Consider the following 22,992-nt stretch of genomic DNA (forward strand, 5'->3'; position numbering starts at 1 on the left):
AGTTAATACCCCCACTTAACCTTTAATAAATAATGAGACCACTACTTAGTGTTGGAGTAAAAACTGGCCGTAGCAGCCTCCTTTATTTTAAATACTCTTTAAATAATCATAAATAACCAATAACAAAAACCAATAACACATAGAGAAAAAACACTTATTTCCTGAGATAATAACCTCTCTAACATGGTGCTGGACTTTGCAGGACCCATTAACCCTTAACTCGTTAACCTTTAAACTTTGTAACTATGTAACACTTTTTTGGCACTGCGGTGTCCTAACCTCTGGTCATAGGCCTCAAGCCGAAGCTGGCTCAAAGACGACCATTGACCGCAGTGCCCCCATTCACCAACCTTCCAGCTACATTAGTAGACTGGGAACTAGAAACCCCTTCAGGACCCCTCCCACCGCTGGGTACTGGCGTCCATCTTTGGGGTAATATCTTCTCCTGCAAAGTCCAAAAACACCCGCCACTGCCACGACACCGTGATCCATAAACCTGAAAGAAAAGAAAACACCAAAACAGCACCAAACCACATACCAATTTATCCATATACCATCAATACCGTAATCAATAAAACCCCAGAATAAAGGGAGGGTGGGTGGGAACTTCACTCCCCCACGCTGCCTCTGCCCGGGAAACTGAGAGTAAGAGATATCTGTGATCTCTCCTCCCCTGCTCTGCTCCTCCCCCCACAGCTACTAGGGTTTCTGTTAACCCTGTCATGGCCGGCCCTACACTGACTTCCAGTTGCTCCGGGCCTCACTTGACTATGGTATACCAGAATTCACCCTGACCGCTAAAGCCCCTTTACAGTTAATACCCCCACTTAACCTTTAATAAATAATGAGACCACTACTTAGTGTTGGAGTAAAAACTGGCCGTAGCAGCCTCCTTTATTTTAAATACTCTTTAAATAATCATAAATAACCAATAACAAAAACCAATAACACATAGAGAAAAAACACTTATTTCCTGAGATAATAACCTCTCTAACATGGTGCTGGACTTTGCAGGACCCATTAACCCTTAACTCGTTAACCTTTAAACTTTGTAACTATGTAACACTTTTTTGGCACTGCGGTGTCCTAACCTCTGGTCATAGGCCTCAAGCCGAAGCTGGCTCAAAGACGACCATTGACCGCAGTGCCCCCATTCACCAACCTTCCAGCTACATTAGTAGACTGGGAACTAGAAACCCCTTCAGGACCCCTCCCACCGCTGGGTACTGGCGTCCATCTTTGGGGTAATATCTTCTCCTGCAAAGTCCAAAAACACCCGCCACCAGCACCCAAAGGTAACCCCTTACCTATGGGAGCACCTCCACACCCTCATCGCTTGCTGTACCCCCTCCTCTAAACGCAACACCCACATATCAATCCCCACGTCCGTGAGGTGAACACCATCACTCCTGAGGTATCTCCATGTGTCCACTTCCAATTCGGGGTGCCGAACCACTAGCCCCCCGTTCCTGAGCACAAACCGCCCCACATTTCTGTTTATCTTCCTGCGCGCCCGATTCACCCCCTCTACCGACCTGGCCATCCTCCATGTTGACCTGGCCACCATGTCTGACCACACCACTATCGTATCCGGAAAGGACATCCGGATCCGCTGAAAGTAAAATTTAATGTCCCGTGCTATCTCCATCATCGATCTCACTCCAAGATCATTCCCCCCGGCGTGAATAACCAGAACCTCCGGTGGCCTGTCCAGCTGTGCAAATTTGTGCACCCCCGGCACCACCTTGCTCCATAACATCCCGGGGACCCCCAACCACCTTACACTCGCCTCCTGTCTCGATATTCCCAGCTGGCGACCGGTCGGGCGATCATCCGCCCGTCTGGCCCCCCGAACCACATAGGAGTGGCCCATTATCCAGACCAAAAGCGGTCCAGTACCTGAAAAACAGTAAACAAAAAAAAAAAACACGTCACCAACATACCCACATAGAGATAACCCGCTTTTGAGTAATCCCTGTCACCCCCTTTGCCCCGTAACTCAAAACCCCACTCCCCAGACCTTCAACCCAAACTAGCCACCAGCTGCGGCCTAACATATAATTGAAACCGCCTGGATTCCCAACGCCCTATCCTCTTTATTGCCTCTTCACCCAGTCCATTCCTTGCCGCTTCCCTAGCTGCCCCGATCCTAAAGGAATGAGCCGAGAACTCCTTTGCCACCAGGCCCAATGCCCCCAGACACTTCCTAAACACTGCCACAAACTGATATCGTGACATCGGGGACCCATTTTCGTGTACCAAAAAGGCGCCCCCCACCCCCGGACGTATGTCCAGGTAGTCCCTTACCAGCCCGACCGGGCACAACTCCGACCCTTCAATTGGGAACACATGAACCGCCCTTCCCTTGCCACTCTGATCCGTTTTGGACCTTCTGAGCCACAACGTGACCCCCTCCGGGGTCCAACCGACATCCGCAAATCCCATGCCCCCCTGGACCAATTTCGACGGGCTCACCAGCTCGCCCACCCTAAAGGCCCCAAAAAATGCCAGCGCGAATGCCGCGCGGAACAATGTAACTTCAAACCTGGATGAACATATCGCCCCCACTTTAGCCAGGATTCCTCTCAAAACTTCGAAAGACACCGGGCGGCGAGCGTCAGGTCGCCGCCCCTGTTTCCTGTACCCTTTCAGAGCTTGTCGCACCCAGAAGTCCTTTGTAAGATCCGGCCACCCTTGCCATTTGAACAGAAATGCCAACCCGGCCAATTTCTTATCCAACGCCGACGGCGACACTCCCGCTTCCATGTTTCTAGACAAAAAATACAGAACCAGTGTCCTCACCTCCGGTCCCGAAAGGTGAACCTCCGATTCCCTCACCAAATCGCTCCACTCCGACCATACCTTCTCATAGGCCGCCCAAGTACCCGCACTCAACGATTTCCTAATCCAGGTGGAGATTGTTCCAATGGAATCTGCCACAGCCACTCCGGACAAGGGACCCCCCGTTCCTCTGCCTCCGGCACCAGCTCCCGGAACCTGTCCCACTGAAACCGAGACAAAGCGTCAGCCACGACATTGTCCACACCCGGTAAGTGCACCGCATACACAAACACATTCAGCTGCATACAGCGCAGCACCAAGTGTCTCAGGAGACGAATCACTGGGGGAGAAGATGCGGTAACTCGATTGATCACCTGCACGACCCCCAAGTTATCCCCATGGAAGCGCACCTTCCGATCCCGGAAAGACGTGCCCCATAACTCAACCGCCAGCACCACTGGAAACAGCTCCAGCAGCACCAAATTCTTTGTAAAGCCCGCAGTCACCCAAGACTGCGGCCAAGAGCCAGCGCTCCACTGACCCTGAAAGAAGGCCCCAAAGCCCGCACCCCCGGCCGCATCTGTATACAGCTCCAGGTCAAAATTGCTGACCGGGCCGGACATCCACAAGGCCCTGCCGTTAAAACCCTCTAGAAAAGAGTGCCATACCCGCAGGTCCTCCCTATGCTCCTTCACGAGCCGCACATAGTGATTGGGCAACCTAACACCCGCAGTGCTAGCCGACAGCCGACGACAAAAAACCCTCCCCATCGGGATAATCCTGCAGGCAAAATTCAGCTTACCCAACAACGACTGCAAAGCCCGCAGCTGCACCTTATGCACTCCAATCATACCCCTGACCTCCGCCTTGAGGCCTTCTAGCTTATCCTGCGGCAAACGACATTCCATCTTCTCGGCGTCTATGACTATGCCCAGGAATTGAATGACAGACCTAGGACCTTCCGTCTTTTCGGGCGCCAAAGGCACCCCAAAACGTTCCGCTATGTGTTCTAGCGTAGATAACAAAACTGCACAAATCCGTGACCCCCCCGGTCCAATGCAGAGAAAGTCATCTAGATAGTGGATGACTGAATTCACTCCCGCCACGTCTCGCACCACCCATTCCAAAAAGGAACTGAATTGTTCGAACAACGCACAGGATACCGAGCAGCCCATGGGCAGACATTTGTCCACATAGAACTCCCCTCCCCAGTGACACCCCAACAGTCTGAAGCTGTCCGGGTGCACCGGCAACAGCCGGAAGGCCGCCTCGATGTCCGACTTGGCCATCAACGCCCCCCGACCGTATTTCTTGACCCATCCCACCGCCGCGTCAAACGATGTGTAGCACACCGAACAATCGCCCGCATCAATCGCATCATTTACCGACCCCCCTTTCGGAAATGAGAGGTGGTGAATGAGTCTGAACTTGTTTGGTTCCTTCTTCGGTACCACCCCCAACGGTGATACCACCAGACCCTCCAAAGGGGGGGATTCAAACGGGCCCCCCATGCGGCCTAGCCCCACTTCCTTCCGTAATTTCTCAGAAACCACTTCGGGGTGTTGGAGAGCCGAACGCAAATTCTTGGACAGCGGCGGAACCACCGTCAAGCTACAAGGAATACGGAACCCCACAGTAAAACCTTCCTCCAGGAGCTGAGCCGCCGCTCTGTCCGGATACCTACCGAGAAACGGCAGCATCCTTCTCACCATCACCGGGGTGCTCCCTCTTACCTGAAGAATCCCCGGGACGTCCCTTGCCCTGCTTGAAGCAGCGGGAAGAGGGGTGATTACCCCCACACCCGGAGCACTCATGCTTGTATCGGCACGACCCCCCAAACTTGCAGCTACCCTCGTTGAACTGCCAACAAACCCCTTTTTTCTTTCCGGCCGACTGTCCCAGGGAAGAGGCTCCGCCGCCCCCCCCCCTGAAAAAAACGGCGCCGACGTCCTCGGAGCCGTCATAAGCCGCATCCAAAGGCTAATGTCCTTGGCGTCCCAACGAATTTCCGGCCTGATCGCCCGACGTTGCCTGAACTGTTCGTCATATCTAAGCCAACCTGTGCCCCCATAGCACCTGTAGGCCTCACTGATCGCCTCCTGGTAACTGAAGAGCGCCGAGCAGTGCTCGGGGTTCTTCTCGCCAATCACACTGGCCAAAATGGAATACGCCTGCGACCAGTTTGCAAACGTGCGAGGTATTAGCCTGTACCTCCTCTTCTCCTCATCTTCCTTCTTAGAATCCTCTGGTTTTACCCTGTCCAAATTGAATTTTTCCAGCGGTAACAGCGCGAATATCTCCACGTACTCGCTCTTCCAGATCTTTTCCCGTACCTCCTGTTTCAGATGCGACCCCAGCGGCGCATCGTAACAGGTGTAAACCTGTCCCCTAGCCTCATCCGCTAACCGTACTAAATCCCGTTTTTTTGAAGCGGCCCCCGCCGACTCGGCGGTAACCTCCGGCTGCACTGATGCCCAGGCCCCCAAGCCGCCCCCACTTGCCTCCTTTCCAGCTACCACCAACGGCGTAGTGGCAGCCGCCACCGCCGCCGCGGCCACCCCCGTAGCTCCCCCGACCGGCCCCCAAGCCGCCGCCGGGCTTGCGGGAGGTCTGTCCCCCCCTTTTAGCTGACTGACCAGAGCCTCTAACCCCGACAAAAACCTTTGCAAACCCACATCACCTCCAGCAATACCCACCTGTGCATCCGTAACCTGGGACGCCGGTGCAACAACCACATTCCTCTCAACCACATCAACACATTGCCTATTAGAAACATCAGTGTAAAATGACTTACCGGGCTGCGTGGAAGCAATCCCATCAGCCGACCGTCTCGAATCCCTCGTTGCTGGTATCGTCCTGGGCAAGACCTCGTCCTCAGATCCCGACCGCTCTCCCTCCGACCGATCCTCCTCCTCCGATGATGACCCACCGGGCGGCTCGGTCCCGGAGGCCGAAGGCCCAGGGCCGGATTCACTCCCCCTGCGGGCCCTGGACCCGTGCGGCGATTTTGCCGAAGCTTTCCTGCTTGGCGTAACCCTGTTGCTGCCGACGCGCTCCACCTCCTGCAAGTGGCTAGCCGAGGAAGCTGGGGGGCTAGCCACCGTGGCCTGCGATCCCACTCGCCGAGACCCCACCACCGGGCCCGTCACTGCCTGATCCACACGCCGGGCGGGCAAGGCCGCCGCATCTGAGCCCCCTGGCCGTCCCCCCCTTGCACCCACGCTACTCCTGGTGCCCCCGGCTGGGCCTTCCAACACAATACCCGCCGCCCGCTTCGCGGGGGGGCCCGAAGGGGCCCTGCTATGTCCACTATCCCCCCTCTGCCGTCCCGGGGATATACTGGGCGAATACCGGCGGGGGGGGCGGGACGAGCGCGTCCGCGAGGCCCCCCGGCCTGTGTGACTAGGCCCCGACGACGCTGCTCCCATGCCTGTGTGATCAGGCCCCGATGCGACCTGAATTGTGTCCCCGTGTGCCCGCACTGCTCCCCGGACCGACCGTTCAGGCCCCGACTCCGCCAGCACCACACCTGTGTGCTCCGGCCCCGATGCTGCTTGTCCGGTCTGGACGCGGCTAGGCCCCAACGCCATGCGCCCCATGTCCCCTCCATCCTGCGATAAAAGCGCCCCCAACTGCCTCTGCAGCCAGTCCTCACCCCGGATAGCCGCCTCCGCCCTCAATCTCCCGAATAAATCCTCGATCGCAGCCATCGCCGTGACAATTTGGGACAAGCGAAATCCCTGCAGGCTGAGCAGACACAGCAGCAACTTCACTCCCCCACGCTGCCTCTGCCCGGGAAACTGAGAGTAAGAGATATCTGTGATCTCTCCTCCCCTGCTCTGCTCCTCCCCCCACAGCTACTAGGGTTTCTGTTAACCCTGTCATGGCCGGCCCTACACTGACTTCCAGTTGCTCCGGGCCTCACTAGCCTATGATGTGGTGACATGTTTTCTTTACATTCATGGGCTGAGCCCACCAAACTTTTTCTATGGATTCCTGGTTTTCCTAGTTCCCCTAAACCAGGGGTCTGCAACCTTTAAGACATAAAGAGCCTGTCATGGATCTGCCACTTAAGGGTTAATGGTGCAGACTGATTTCAGTGATTAACAGCAGGCTGCCCTATTTAAACACCTCAGCAGCACAGGGTCTTTGCTGCCTGATCTGCAGTTCTGACGTGGATCCTATCTGAGACCTGTTTGCTATCTGAAACCTGATTTGAACACTGAACTTGGCTTGTTTTGACTACTCTACCTGAAACCTGATTTGAACACCGAACCCGGCTTGTCTGACTCCTCTCATCTCTCCTATCCTGACCCGGCTCCGTTTGACCATCCGCCTGCTTGACTTCACTGCTGCCAGATCCACCTGCTTGTTTACCGACCATTCTTCAGTCATCTTTCTGCACGATCACCTGTTATGACCCGGCTTGTTTGACCCTGCTTTCCCGGTATACCTGAACTATTACTAACTTGTGCCGCTGTAGTCGCAGCTTCTGTGCGGGTCGCTAACCCGTTCCTACCTGAACTGTTACTAACTTGTGCCGCTGTAGTCGCAGCTTCTGTGCGGGTCGCTGACCCATCCTCCGCTGTACGTTCATGACCAGTGTAATTCGGATAGCCCAATTACCCCCCAAAACCCAACCACATTGTTACCGTTACCTTAACCCCCTATTATTATATAAACGAGAGACACAAGTAGTTGGAGTTAAATTTGGCCACGACAGCCAAAATTTTTATTTTACCACAAAATAATATTAAATAAATATTAAATAAAATACTTAAATCAACAAAACTTTTCCTTTAACACTTTAATAACCACTTTTAATAATAGTAACCCAGCCTATTGGTCTTTGACGGTACCCGGCTTAAACTTCCTATATTTAACCTTACACTGCGGAAACCATAACCATAACCGGCCCCCAGCCGACCCAGCTCGGAGACGAACCTTTTCCCACCGCAGTGCAACTATACCCGTATTCCAGCAGACACCGTTCCACTGGAATAATCCCCCATAAGGGTCCCATCCCACCGATGAGCCCACCACCATTTTCATCCCGTCTGTACTGCCACCATCAAAGACCACCGAACACTGCCACAGCCCGAAAGGGTAACGCCTTACCCTTACGGGCCCCTCCACACCCGCAGGGCCCTCTGTATTCCCTCCTGCAGATCCAAAAACCACAGCTCCATCCCCACATCAGATAAATGAACCCCATCCTTACTGAGGTATAAGCCTACATTCTCCTCCAACTCCAAGTGTCTTATCACTAGCCCCCCATGTCTTACCACAAAACGCCCAATCACCTTATTAACCTTGATCCGCCCTTTGTTCAGCCTAAATACCGATCTAGCCATGCGCCAAGTGGTCCGAGCGATTATGTCGGACCAAACCAGTAGCATTCCCGGGTAGGCCGCGCGAAAGGTCAATACATCCGCCTTAACGGCCGTGATCAAGTCCCCGATGGGCCTAATTCCTAAATCGTTCCCCCCTACATGGAGGACTAACACATCAGGAGGACGGTCCAATCGGGCATAGTGCTGCACCTCCGGCAGCACCCTGCCCCATCCCATCCCATCCCCCTAATGCCCAACCACCGTATACTGGCCTCTCCCCTAGGGAATCCCAGCTGCTTGCCCTCTGGCCTAGCTTTCGCCCTTCTGGCCCCCCAATACACATATGAGTGCCCCAAAATCCAAACGAGGTGCTCCTGACCACCATCTGAAAAGACAAACAACAAAATTGAGTGAACAGCATCATGTACCACCTTCCACATGCACCACCTCCCACCTTCCGATACCTTTTTTACTCCGTCAACATATGTGGTCTAACGTATGACCTGAACCTCTTTGATTCCCACCTGCCGATACGTTTCACTGCCGCCTCATCCAACCCGCACCGAGCCGCCTCAGTAGCCGCCCCGATGCGGAAGGAGTGTGAAGCGAATTGCTTTTCATCGAACCCAGCTGCCCTTAGGCATTTCCTGAACACTGCCGTGAATTGAAACTTGGACACGAACGACCCGTCCGCATGCAGTAGCAGGGGCCCTCCCAGCCCCGGGCGTATGGCCAAAAACTCCCTCATCACCTTCACCGGGCAAACTCCTGACCCATGTAGCGCGTATAAAAACACGTCCACCCCTTTTCCGACCTGATCCGTTTTAGACCTGCGCAGCCTAAACACCATTCTACCTTCCCCCACTTGTACGTCTGTGAACCACAACCCTCCCCCAACTGTTTTTGAGGGGCTAACTAATTCACCCACCCGGAACGCCCCAAAAAACGCGATAGTGAACACTGCCCTAAACAAAATAACCTCATACTCACCAGAGCATACCTCCGACAGCACCCCACAAATCGCCAGCAACACCCCGAATGACACCGGTCTCCTCGTATCCCTGCTCCTGTTCCCTTTCCTGTAACCTTTTACCGCTTGTTTTACCCAAAATGACTTTGTAAAATCCAACCTGCCCTGTAGCTTAAATAAAAAGGCCAGTGCCGCCAACTTTTTGTCCAGCGCGGAAACCGACCCGCCCCCTTCCATGTGTCTAGCCGCAAAGTACAGTACCAACAAACCCATTTCGGCATCACCTGGCTTGTCTTCTGAAATGCACCTGAAAATGTCCCACTCCTTCCAGACCTTGGCATATGCCGCCCACGTAGGCCCACTCACCGAGCGCCTGATCCATGTTGCGGCGATTCCGAAACAATCCCCCACATCCACCCCGGGCAGGGGACCCCTTCTCTGTCCGCGTGCGGGGCCAACTCTCTGAACTTGTCCCACTGAAAGCGAGACAGCGCGTCAGCCAGCTTGTTGTCCACACCCGGAATATGCACCGCATACATAAATACGTTCCATTGCAGGCATCTCAACACCAAATGGCGCAGCAACCGCACCACCGGCAAAGAAGAAGCGGTGATCCGATTGATGACCTGTACCACCCCCATGTTGTCACAGTTTAGCCTGATCTTCATATTCCTGCAACATTCCCCCCACAATTCCATTGCCACCACCACCGGGAATAATTCCAGCAATACCAGGTTCTTCACCAACCCTCCCGTGACCCACTCCGCCGGCCACCCCTCCGCACTCCAGTGCCCTTTGAAAAACGCCCCGTAACCCGTAGATCCCGCCGCGTCAGTGACCAGGTCCAAATCGAAGTTACTCACCGGGCCTTCCATCCACAAGGACCGGCCATTGTAGTCCTCCAGAAACGAATGCCACACCCGCAAATCCGCCTGTAGCTCCCTTGTCAGTCTTACAAAATGCGTTGGCACTTTAACCCCCGCCGTAGCCGCCGACAGCCGTCGGCTAAACACCCGTCCCATAGGGATGATGCGGCAGGCAAAATTCAATTTGCCCAGCAGGGATTGCAGTGCCCTCAACTGTACTTTTTGGCGCCCCAACATACCTTTTATCTCCAGCCGGAGATTGTCCACCTTCTCCACAGGTAACCTACACTCCATGGCCACCGAGTCTATCACAATCCCTAAGAAACTCAATTCTGTGGTTGGACCCTCCGTCTTATCTGCCGCCAGCGGCACTCCAAACCTTTCCGCCACATGCTGCAATGTTGCCAGCAATGTCGCGCAAACCCTGGAAGCCGGGGGTCCAACGCACAGAAAATCATCAAGGTAGTGGATGACAGAATTTACCCCTGCCACGTCCCTAACTACCCATTCCAAGAAAGAACTGAACTTCTCGAACAAGGCGCACGAGATGGAGCACCCCATGGGCAAACACTGGTCTACATAATACTTCCCCTGCCACTGGCAACCCAACAGCCAAAAACTGTCCGGGTGTACCAGCAGCAAACGAAATGCAGCCTCAATGTCCGATTTTGCCATGAGCGCTCCCTCCCCATAGCGCCTGACCCACTGCACTGCCGCGTCGAAAGACGTGTACGACACCGTACAAGCCTCTGGGTCAATCGCGTCATTCACCGATCCCCCTTTTGGGAAGGACAAATGGTGAATGAGGCGGAACTTGTTCGGCTCTTTTTTGGGCACCACTCCCAGGGGCGACACCACCAGCCTGGGCAAAGGCACCTCCTCGAACGGCCCCCCCATCCTACCCAATTCCACCTCCTTGGCCAACTTGTCTGACACTACCCCCGGGTTCTCAAGAGCCGAACGCAAATTCTTAGCCAAAGGTGGCACCTCCGACAATGCGCACGGAATGGTAAAACCCACCGAGAATCCGGAGGCAAGCAGCGCAGCTGCCGCCCTGTCTGGATAGCTATTTAGGAAAGGACGCATCCTTTCCCACCTCACCGGAGTCATCCCTCTTGTTCCCAGCTTCCCCTGTTCGCTTCCCTTTTTTAAAACATCGTGACAACGGATAGCTCCCCCCACACCCTGAACACTCGTGACGGAAACGACAGGTTCCTCCATATGTGCAGGAACCCTCGTTGAACTTCCAGCATAACCCCCACTTTTTTCCGGCCGGCGGTCCCGAGGTGGATGTACCTCCGGCCCCCCCCGAAAAAAAACTGGTTCGGCGCCCGTGGAGCCGACATCATGCGCATCCACAGACTGATATCCTTGTGGTCCCACCTGAGGGATGGGCGCACCGCCCTGCGCTGACGAAATTGCTCGTCATACCGCAGCCAACCCGTCCCCCCATAAACCCGGTGAGCCTCCCCAATCGCGTCCATATAGCAGAACAACCCGGAGCAATGCTCCGGATTCTTCTCCCCTATGACGCTGGCCATAATGGCAAAGGCCTGTAGCCAGTTCACAAAAGTGCGCGGGATCAGCCTGTACCTCCTCTTCTCCTCATCCTCCTTTTTGGAGTCATCCGGCTTCACTCTATCCAGATTGAACTTCTCCAAAGGGAGGAGGGAGAAGATTTCCACGTACTCACCTTTTACGATCTTGTCCCGCACCTCCTGCTTCAAATGCACCCCAAGCGGACCCTCATAACAAACGTAGACTTCGCCTTTTGCAGCGTCAGCTATGCGCACCACATCAGATCTGACCACCGCTGGCTTGTCCCCCCCCGCCTTATCCCCTCCTGTGCTGCTATCCGGAACCGGCCCCGACCCCCCGGTGAGGGGGACGTCCGCCACCACCGCGGGGGGTGCTGCCGCTGCAGCCCCCGCCCCTCCCCCCACCCACGGCGCCACCTGTGGATATGGTTGTAGCCCCCCAGAAAACCTCTGCACAAGATCCCGCAGTCCCCTGAAAAATTCCCCTAGGCCCGCCGGTGTCCCCGGCGCAGCAGGCAGAACGCCCGCCACCCCAGGGCCAGCAGCGGGGGGTGGGGGCTGGGCAGGCTGCCCACCCCCCCTGACATGACACCCCCCACAGAAACCCCCATTGCCCCCCCCCCCACCCCCAACCCCCAACAATCTACACAAAACAGCAGCTACATCCCCTTCCATAGAATTGGAGTGCTTACCTTGTCGGCTGGATGCGTCTCCCACAGCCCTAGCAGGCCCGATCACCGCCGGCGACGCCACCGCGGGCTCCTCTCCGTCTGACTCCGAGACTTCACCCTCCGACCTGTCTTCTGAAGCCGGCGTCCGAGACGAAGTCAACCCCCCAGGCGGACCATGCCTGGGGGTCGCAGACCCTGGCCTAAGCGCCGGGCGACCTCTAGATTGTGACCCGGCTGTCGTCGGGGCGGACTGCCCATCTCCTCTCCCAGGGCCCCGACTAGGCCCCGGCCCTCCATCTTCCTGCAAGGGGGGGTCCGACCCCCCTCCCCTCCGGGAACCGGCGGCCGCATGGGAATCCAGCCCGCCGGTCGAATCCCTGCTACTCCCACGCCGAGTCCCCCCCCTCGATGTCCCTGGGCTAGAGGGGGAGACCGAACGATCCCTGTGTCCCCGACGGGCAGGCGAGGAACGGGCGCCATCGTGACCCGTAGCCCCGCCCACCGAGCTCCGCCGACGGCGAGGATTCCGGTCCGCCTCACCCCCCGCCGAAGCATTGGCGCGCTTGGCCGGGGGGGCGCCGGGTCCACATGGGGGCTCCTAACTGGGCGCTGAGCTCTCACCGTAGGGCTGGGCGAGTAACGCTCCGGGGCCCTGGACCTCCGAGCGCGAGGCAGCCGCGCTTCCGTCTCCTGGGACCCACCCGCTTCTTCCCTCAGCAGACCGCCGACTTGCTCCTCCAGCCATCCGGGGTCCCGAGACGCGGCCGCCGCCCGTAGCCTTGCGAAAATCACGTCAATATCCATCGCTATCCAACAGACCAGAAGCAGAGAGAAAAAACCTGCCTCCTCTGGTCTTTGCTTCCCGCACTTTCCTCCCTGGTCCACGCCTCCCCCTTTTATAATGCTCCTCCCCTCACTGCAAGTCCCTGCATTTTCTTTCCACCAATCAGCTTCCATCCTTCTTAACCCTTTCTTGTCCTACCTCCCCACAGTCATGCCCGGCCCTACGTTATTGTCTTCTGGCTTTTACTCCGGGCCTCACTGCATCTACTTGCCAGAGGTATTCGTCCACCTGCTTCTACACATCACCACCCGGCATTCCTACCCCTCTGTGCTCCGAGCCCGCTGTCCCATATCCAGTGGCTTGCGAACCAGAGTCGTAAGAGAGGCTACCCTGCATCAGACTCTACACACCAGGTTCGTTACAGAGCCACTTGGACCCATTTCCGAAGGAAAAAAAAAACTGGGAGCCGCAAAACCAAAAACCAGTGTATTTCATACTGCCCAACTCCCATACACACCGCACCCCTCTCATGTACATACCACCCACCTCATACACTCCACACCCCTCTTATTTACATACCACCCACCTATATACACTCCGCACCCCTCTCATGTACATACCACCCACCTCTGATATTGTACAGTATTGCATTTGCTGGGCATGTGGAAGTGGAATCTTATCTGATATTGTCAATATCGGATAAGATTCCACCCCCACATGCCCAGCAAATGCAATACTGTACAATATCAGAGGTGGGTGGTATGTACATGAGAGGGGTGCGGAGTGTATGAGGTGGGTGGTATGTACAGGAGAGGGGTACAGTGTGTATGGGAGTTGGGCAGTATGAAATATACACCATTGGTCACTGATGCATTGGTGACCAGTGGCAGTTAACCCCTGAGGGGTTAATAAACACTGACACTGGTGTCACTAATGCAGCACAAAGGGGTTAATTACCTGCCACTGGTCACCACATGACTGTGGCCACATGACCCGGCCGCCGACGCTGTGATCCAATCACAGGCCGGCTAAGGCCTGTGGCCACATGACCCCCTGACAGTCACATGACCCCCTCTGCCCAGACTGCCCCCCCCCCCCCCGCACGCGGTTAATGTAATTTCGGTAACGCCGCCCAAGTAATGGGAACGGCATTGCCAAGAGGGGACTTACAACACTGCCCGGAGCCGCGGCAAAGGTTCAAAAGAGTCACATGTGGCTCCGGAGCCACGGGTTGCCGACACCTGCCCTAAACCCTTCCTCACTCCAAGGCATAGTTCAAAACTTATTTAACAGATTTTACAGGAAGTAAGGAACCTAAAAATGGACCAGTTTTTTAATCATTATGTACCTTTCTGCAGGATAGCAAATTATGTACATTTCTCATCAATGCCATGTATCATTTTGCGGGACCTTCTTATCAAAAGCCAGAACCTGAAGCAACTGGATCTATCAGAAATACATCTGCGCATCCAAGATGTCCAAATTCTGTGTCAGGGACTTAGACATCCAGACTGCACCCTGCAGGAGTTGGGGTAAGAATTATACCATCAAAGAGGGATACAGGTCTCTGAAATAGTGATGATCCGAACACAACTGGGTTTGGTGAACATGACTCTTAGGGAGTGGCGGAACTACCAGGGTCACAAAGGTCACACTAGGGACCGGGCCCTGGCATTCTGCCACTGTGGGGAGGCCCAGAACCGGCGTTAACATAAGGCACTCTGTGCTGAATCCCTCTGGTTGCTTGCCCAACAGGGTGCTCTAGTGTGGGCAACTGGTTCACCTGTCTCCCTATCTCTTGCTATCTTTCAGGGTGCCCGGGGTCCCACACTGGCAGTCGTCCTCTCTGTGAAATCTCCCATTTCTCATTGCCGACTGCCTGCACACAGTCTTTACGAGTAACTTGATTTGAGAGCGTTTTGATTTGCGAGCAACTTTTTTTATTTTATTCTGACTCTGTTTGCAAGTGTTGACTCGCAAGAAGAGCAGAATTCAAGCTAAATATGCCTGCAGTACCTCATTTGGCCTGAGGTACGGGGGCGAAGGACCCGAGCAAAGCCGAACATTGGCTTGCAGTACCTCATTTGGCCTGAGGTACGGGGGCGAAGGACCCGAGCAAAGCCGAACATTGGCTTGCAGTACCTCATTTGGCCTGAGGTACGGGGGCGCAGGAGCCAAGAAAAAACGAACATTGGCTTGCAGTACCTCATTTGGCCTGAGGTACGGGGCGCAGGAAACGAGCCGAAGTATCCTTGGGCCTTTTCGGCTGTTTTCACCTCTCCTCCCCCCCCTTTGGCTGCATTCAGTATTTTATCCCATAGAAGTCAATGCGGAACAAATTATTTTTGTTTCCATTGACTTCAATGGGAAAACTCGCTTTGATATGCAAGTGCTTTGGATTACGAGCAGCGTTGACGCCCGTCCGTATTTTTATGGACAGTTCGTAAAAACGGGCACTTTTTTCCCCCGTTCGTAAATGTCCGTGGTTGCGGGAATGTGCCAGTAAAAATAGCCGAGATCGTTTCGGCTTGGAACTGTGCATGTAGATTGGAGGCAGGGGGTGATGGTGGCACCGCAGAGGGGGATGGAGGCAGGGGGCAATGGAGGCAGGGGAAGATTGGAGGCAGAGGGGTGTTAGTGACAGAGGGAGATTGGATTGGGGGTGTTGGTGGCACCGCAGAGGGGGATGAAGGCAGGGGACGATGGAGGCATGGGGTGATTGGAGCTGGGGATTTGATTGCTTTGCCAGAACCGTCGGGGGGGACAGCCTGCTTGCCCATATTTCTCAGGCAGGATTGCTGCTGGGGATTCGTGGGCTTTGCCAGAACCGTCGGGGGGGACAGCCTGCTTGCCCATATTTCTGCATAGGCCGGGCGGCTCTGGAGGGGTGATTTCAGCCGTTTGGGAGCCGCTCCTCGCACACTTTGCCAGGCCGATCGCACCGCCTGTTGTGGGGGGGGCCACTCGAGCGCGGCGCTTGCGGCCTAGTAGCGGCGCCTCCCCCCCTGGGCCATCCACCTGGGAAATTAGCTAGGTGGGGGGCCCTACTGGGTCCCCCCGCCCCCCCCCTCATAATAGGTTCGGCCGCGGCGCTTGCGGCCTAGTGGCGGTGCCCCCCCCCCTCGGGCCTTCCACCATGCACATCTGCAGGGAGGGGAGCCCGCGATCGTGTCGCCTGTTCCGGGGGGGGGAGATCACTCGGGCGCGGCGGGGGGGCCACGGTGACAGCGCCAGGCGGTGGTGCGGTTCGGGGGGGTCAGCTCGGGGGGGCTCCAAGGCGGCAGCCAGGCCCACCTGTACGGGAAGAGCAGAATGCTGCGGGCTCCAACCCCGGTTGTGCACCGGAGGTCCCGGAGTCTCGGCGGGGGAAATCTGTCCCAGCGGTGGCTATAGCACCTCACCATCCGAGGCTAGCCACCTCCAATCCAGCCCAGGAGAGAGTGGGCGAGGGGGAGAGGGACAAGGCAGCGGGAGTCGCAGAGGCCTGGCACCCTAAAAAAATAAAATTAGAAAAAAAATAAAAAATCCGGAGGGGTCCTGAGGGCGCAGTGGGAGTGCACGCTTGCGCTGGGCCGTCAGCCGCTAGGCCCGAGGTGCCTGGTGGGCCTTCTTTCTTTTCAGATGTTCGTGCGTGGGCCGGGCGGAGGGGGAGATGTCGGGCTCAGAGGAGGAGGTCGTATCCAGGACGGTGTCGGCATCGAGGGAGACGTGTCGGTCGGCTGCTGGGATTGCTTCCAGGCAGTCAGTTAAGGTGATTTCGGCTAATTACTTTTGCAATACGGTGTGAGGGGTATCTGTGGGGTGGGGGCCGAGGGAGGGGGGCCCAGGTGATATTGAAGGTGCCCGCAGTGGCGGGGGGGGGGGGGTGGCCGTCGGGGGGGCCAGGGCCCATGGGGAAAAATTATGTGGTTGACTCAGGTGTGCAACGATTTCGGTTGGGGTTGGAGGCCTTGGGGAGCAAGCAAAAGGGGAGGGACAAACCTGCCGTTGGCCCGATGGCAGCTGGGGTGCAGGCGGGTGGAGGTAACTTGGAACCACCGCTACCGCGATAGCGGTGCCGGTGGCTGCTGGTTTCGGGGCAGAGGAGAGGTGTATGGGATGGGCGAGTGCCGCGTGGCAACTAGGGGGACAAGGCGGAGGCGGTGGGGGTACACTGCAAGTAAGCGGTATCTAGCCCGTTTGGCGGACGCGTTAAAGGGGGAGGTATACACGTGTCTGTGGCTCCGCTGGGTTTACATTTGAAACAAGAGATAAGCTGGAAGAGCGAATATGTGGAGAAATTGCTCTGTTGCCGCTGGGAGAAGTTTAACCTGGACAGGCTAAATAAGTGATAAGCGCTCCAGGTATGTGATGAATCACAACACAGTGTATAAATAGATGAATGAAACACAAAAATGAAAAGGGGGTGAGTGACCAAACTCAGAGTGTGCAGTGCGTATCAAAAAATACAATAGAAAAAATTCAGTGTTAAGACAACGTGAAACCCTTTGGGGTGTCGCGTCCCCTGTGGGTTAAAAATCACTGAAATGTGCACACATATAAAAATAAATAATATATAAAAGGTATAGGATATATAATATACAAAATGTGATGTATAATAAGTGAATAGAGATCTGTAGTAAACAACAATAGTGATAGTGATGAGACAGTCTATTGATGAAGATAATGGGATGTTCACATGTGAAGATTCCTATATATAAGGCAGTGATTGGGGAATCCTTATTGGTGTTGTAGTGCCCTTACCATGAAGGTGCTATATGTGCGCATATAGGGATATCCCTCCGGGTCTCCGATCACCTTTCTCCTGGGATCACTCAGTGCAGGTAATTCCAACTGCTGTGTGTCATGAAGGTGTTTATATGTACACATATAATGCTGGTCCTCCGGGTCTCCAATTCCTTTTTTCCTGGGATCACTCAGTTGGTTCCAGCTGCTGTGTAACTCCCAAAAGGGTCCAAGTAATAATGGTCCAAACAGTTAAGCAATGGGATGGGAAGAAGAAAAGAGATTGCCTCCGATTGTGTAGTGGGTTTAGGGATCCAAAAAGTATTTATTCAAAACATAAAATGCAGATGATACAAAGGTAACACAGAAGGCGTTGTGTATTGCCAAGCAGCGTTGATAATAAAGTGCAGACGTGGCGTTTAAAATTACCGCCTTACGTCCTATGGTCTCCGGCTTGTGTGAGTAATTTCCTCGGTCTCGGCTTGCGACTCCCTACGGCGTTACGTCACGCACCTCGTGACTTCATCAGGGGATTGCTATTGGCTGTCGGGCCGCCGATTAAATACGCCCAAACCGGAAGTAAACAAACTTCCATTTTCTTGTAGTCCATGTAGGTGGACAAATCTTGTTTCAATGGAGGTTGTTATAGGGACGTGTTAACAATAAAAATAGATGCCTAGATGAATAGTAGGCATCCCGTTACATATATATAATAAGGATTGCACATTTTTAAACTAAACCTTATTTATAAGTATGTATTCTGAGTTTAGCAGAACTGCACCTTATTATATATATGTAACGGGATGCCTACTATTCATCTAGGCATCTATTTTTATTGTTAACACGTCCCTATAACAACCTCCATTGAAACAAGATTTGTCCACCTACATGGACTACAAGAAAATGGAAGTTTGTTTACTTCCGGTTTGGGCGTATTTAATCGGCGGCCCGACAGCCAATAGCAATCCCCTGATGAAGTCACGAGGTGCGTGACGTAACGCCGTAGGGAGTCGCAAGCCGAGACCGAGGAAATTACTCACACAAGCCGGAGACCATAGGACGTAAGGCGGTAATTTTAAACGCCACGTCTGCACTTTATTATCAACGCTGCTTGGCAATACACAACGCCTTCTGTGTTACCTTTGTATCATCTGCATTTTATGTTTTGAATAAATACTTTTTGGATCCCTAAACCCACTACACAATCGGAGGCAATCTCTTTTCTTCTTCCCATCCCATTGCTTAACTGTTTGGACCATTATTACTTGGACCCTTTTGGGAGTTACACAGCAGCTGGAACCAACTGAGTGATCCCAGGAAAAAAGGAATTGGAGACCCGGAGGACCAGCATTATATGTGTACATATAAACACCTTCATGACACACAGCAGTTGGAATTACCTGCACTGAGTGATCCCAGGAGAAAGGTGATCGGAGACCCGGAGGGATATCCCTATATGCGCACATATAGCACCTTCATGGTAAGGGCACTACAACACCAATAAGGATTCCCCAATCACTGCCTTATATATAGGAATCTTCACATGTGAACATCCCATTATCTTCATCAATAGACTGTCTCATCACTATCACTATTGTTGTTTACTACAGATCTCTATTCACTTATTATACATCACATTTTGTATATTATATATCCTATACCTTTTATATATTATTTATTTTTATATGTGTGCACATTTCAGTGATTTTTAACCCACAGGGGACGCGACACCCCAAAGGGTTTCACGTTGTCTTAACACTGAATTTTTTCTATTGTATTTTTTGATACGCACTGCACACTCTGAGTTTGGTCACTCACCCCCTTTTCATTTTTGTGTTTCATTCATCTATTTATACACTGTGTTGTGATTCATCACATACCTGGAGCGCTTATCACTTATTTAGCTTGTTCTTCTTTTTTGTGTTATGTGAACACTTTTAGATACAGCTGCCCCAAGTATTATCTGCACAATATTTTTTCATCATTCTGTTTACTCACAGTAGCGCATTGGAATTAATTATTTATTAACCTGGACAGGGTCAAGCCGGAGGAGTCCAAGAAGGCGGGCAGAGGTACAAGGAGGTGCAGGCGTATACCCAGGAATTTTCTTTTAGCAAACTAGTCGCAGGGGTATTCGGTTGTGGCGAGCGTGATAGGAGAGGGGCCCCGGGCACGGTCTGGCGCTCTTCAGCTACCATGAAACGAGCAGCAAAGCCTACGGTTTTGGGGGGGCACTGCCTGGCGGTGTAAGCAGGGTAGCGGCGAAAAGTTGGGGGGGTTCCTCTTTCCGCTGTCTTAAGACAAGGTAGGGGCGTCCCGCATATCCTTCCGGTAAAAGGTAGTACGCCGGCGATGGGTAAAAGGCTGCGACAAATTATAGTTAGGTGGCCCGACAGGGTGGCTGCTTGGGAGGGGTTTCGCAGGGGGTTTTAGTGGTCCGGATTTCGTGGTCCGGGGTTCCCCCGGAGGTACAGACCTTTTGCGTGCTGTGTTACATCTCTCCAGAGCGGTTTCGGTGGCCTGGGGAGGGAAGGGGCACTGGTTAGTGTGGTGGCCTGTTTCACCCTCCCCCCCCTACTCTGGTGTGGGGTTGGTAGTTTCCCCATTGGGGGGTGGTCAGGCTCATTCTCATTCATCATCTTTCATGTACAGGGGGGGGGGGGGGTCGGTCAGAGGGGGCCATCAACCTGGGAGATTGTACGGTGTGGTACACGTCATTCGTTGCGGCAGTGATGGGTAGGTAGTGTGGTCGGGGGACCTGGGTGTCTAGGTCGTACATCAAGGCGGCCTTTCGGCTTTGCCGGTACAGCCGGACAGCTTCAAGCTGTTGGGTTGTCCGGGAGAAGGGGTGAGCTACGTGGATAAGTGCCGGCCAATGGGTTTCTCCGGAGCCGGTGCGCTATCGGAACGACTTCTCGGCATTTGCCCAGCTGGGTCGCGTATCTGCGGTGTTTGGATGGCCATGGTGGGTTGCATGGCGGTACGGTTTGCGCCCTGTTGGTGCCCAAAAGACTGACGGGGGCCCCAGGTCGTGCGGGCAATTCTTGGGCATTGTCAGCGATTCGTAGGCACTGGAAGTCAGGTTGCCGCCGGATAAACTGGTAGGCCTCAAGGCAGAGATTAAGGGGATAGTAGGTTTGTGGAAGGTTCACCTTAAAGCGCTGGAGATGCTCCTGGGCAAGACTTGACTTTGCGGGTCGCATCCTCCCGGCGGGGAGAGGTTAGGTGCGGTGGGGAAAAAGGTCACAGGTAGGACCTGCTGGGGCACTCATCCTTTTGTTGGGTTTTGGTAGTCTGTTAACGTCAGGGCCTCGTGTCCGAGCCGGTCAGCACTGTTGGAGACTGAACATTGTTTCATGCTATGTTATACATTGCTTGGTTTATTTCCCTGTGTATTTGGAGTATGTCCACTAGATGTCACTATACACAGATACTATATCATAATGTTCTTTGTGTTAACTATCTGTTACTGCATTTTCCTGTTATCTATGGTCGTTGTTCTTTTATATCTTGTGTGCTAACATGAGCACCATGCTCTCTGCTGTATGTCTCTTCAATACAAATGAATCCAAGTAAACTACAGCCATCCATATATGTCTGATTATTCTTTGCATCATCTGCACCAGCCAACAAAGGTTATGGGCCCAGACAACGTGAATCATCAGACAGCCGGAACAGAGGCCTAGTCTTCACCTGCACACCATCTTTGATCAAGCTGCGGAGGAAATCTGCTCTGAGGTATCCAGGTGTTTGGAATACGAGCAAGGTACATTAATCATGGCTAGCAGCGGGGATCTTAAACTGGGGATCACTAAGCTAAATAGTGACAACTACCAGATATGGAAGTTCAAGATGGAGATGTTGCTGAGCAAAGATGACACATGGGATGTCCTCACCACAGACAGGCCGGATGTAGACAACCAGGAGTGGGATAAGAAAAACAGACAGGCAAGAGCTACAATAGCCCTACTGGTAGAAGATGAACAGCTTATCCACATAAAAGGGGAAGATACTGCCAAAGGTATGTGGAATGCACTCCGTAGATTACATGAGAGCTCTAGCTTAAACAACAAGTTATATTTACTAAGGAAGCTGTATCAGTCAAAAATGACTCCAGAAGGGGATATGCAAGAACATATAAGAAGCGTGCTGGAGATTGTTGCACAACTCAGGGACCTCGGAGAGGAGATCAAAGATAACCATGTGACAGCAATACTTTTATGCAGCCTGCCAGAGTCATACAACCCTCTGATTAATGCATTAGAGACAAGATCTGAAGCAGAACTCACATTACAGTTAGTGAAATCTCGACTTTCAGATGAATACAAGCGCAGAAAGGAGCAAACTTCTCACAGGCAAGAGAGCGATACAGGAGCAGCACTTAAAGCAACAGACACTAAGATGCCAAACTGGAAGGCCAAACTATGTTTCCGGTGTAACAGGGCCGGGCATTTCAAGCGCGACTGTCCATTGTGGAGGAATGAGCAGAGGGAAAAAGATCCCAATCAGGCACTCATAACCATGATGAAAAATAACGACCAAGCAGCGTGGCACGGAACTTTTAAAGTGACAGATGCCGTCACCAACCATAAATGGTATATAGATTCTGGAGCAACAAGTCACATGACTAACGACAGAGAATTCTTTGTAGAGCTCAATCCAGACAAGAAAGAAGCCATATATCTTGCAGACGGGAGTTGCACAACTGCTGAAGGAACAGGATATGGAATAGTCACTTGTAAAAATGAGAATGGACAAGTGTTAAAAATACCAATGACGGATGTACTGTATGTTCCCGGACTCAATGGCGGCCTTATATCAGTTAGGCGACTGGCAAGCAAAGGACTAACCACAACGTTTAAAGGTGACCAATGCACTATCCAAGATGGGGAAAGAGTGATAGCAACAGCTAAAGCGGGCAAGCACCTTTATGAACTTGATGTTGTTGAGCAAGAAACAAAGCTCTGCACACATAAACACAAGAACTGTATTCATTTATGGCACAGACGTCTGGGCCACAGGCACCCTGACAGCATACAGGAGCTGGCCAGACGGGATTTAACAAAAGGCTTCAAGTTAACAGGCTGCCCAAACACGCTAAGGTGTGAATGCTGCATCAAGGCCAAAGCCACCAGAGTAACCCCACCAAAGGCAAGTGAAAGCAGAGCAACAAGACCGATCGACCTAATACACACAGATGTATGCGGGCCTATGAGAACAACCACCCCAGGAGGAAATAAATACATATTAACTTTTATAGACGACTACTCAAGGTTTACAGTGACATACCTAATGAAGAATAAGTCAGAAGTATTCGACAAGCT

The 22,992-nt window shown here is 53.3% G+C and overlaps 1 protein-coding gene across 1 annotated transcript in view; it reads left to right on the forward strand.

Annotated features, from left to right (window-relative positions):
- The window catches only part of LOC120928398 (NACHT, LRR and PYD domains-containing protein 3-like), a 63,116-nt gene that overhangs the window by 12,100 nt on the left and 28,024 nt on the right, over positions 1–22,992 (forward strand). The window contains exon 4 of the mRNA XM_040339496.1: positions 14,302–14,475. Coding sequence (XP_040195430.1) covers positions 14,302–14,475 — 174 coding nt within the window. The remainder of the gene's footprint in view (positions 1–14,301; positions 14,476–22,992) is intronic.

This window comes from Rana temporaria, chromosome 2 (genome assembly GCF_905171775.1).
Source record: "Rana temporaria chromosome 2, aRanTem1.1, whole genome shotgun sequence".
Lineage (NCBI taxonomy): Eukaryota > Metazoa > Chordata > Amphibia > Anura > Ranidae > Rana > Rana temporaria.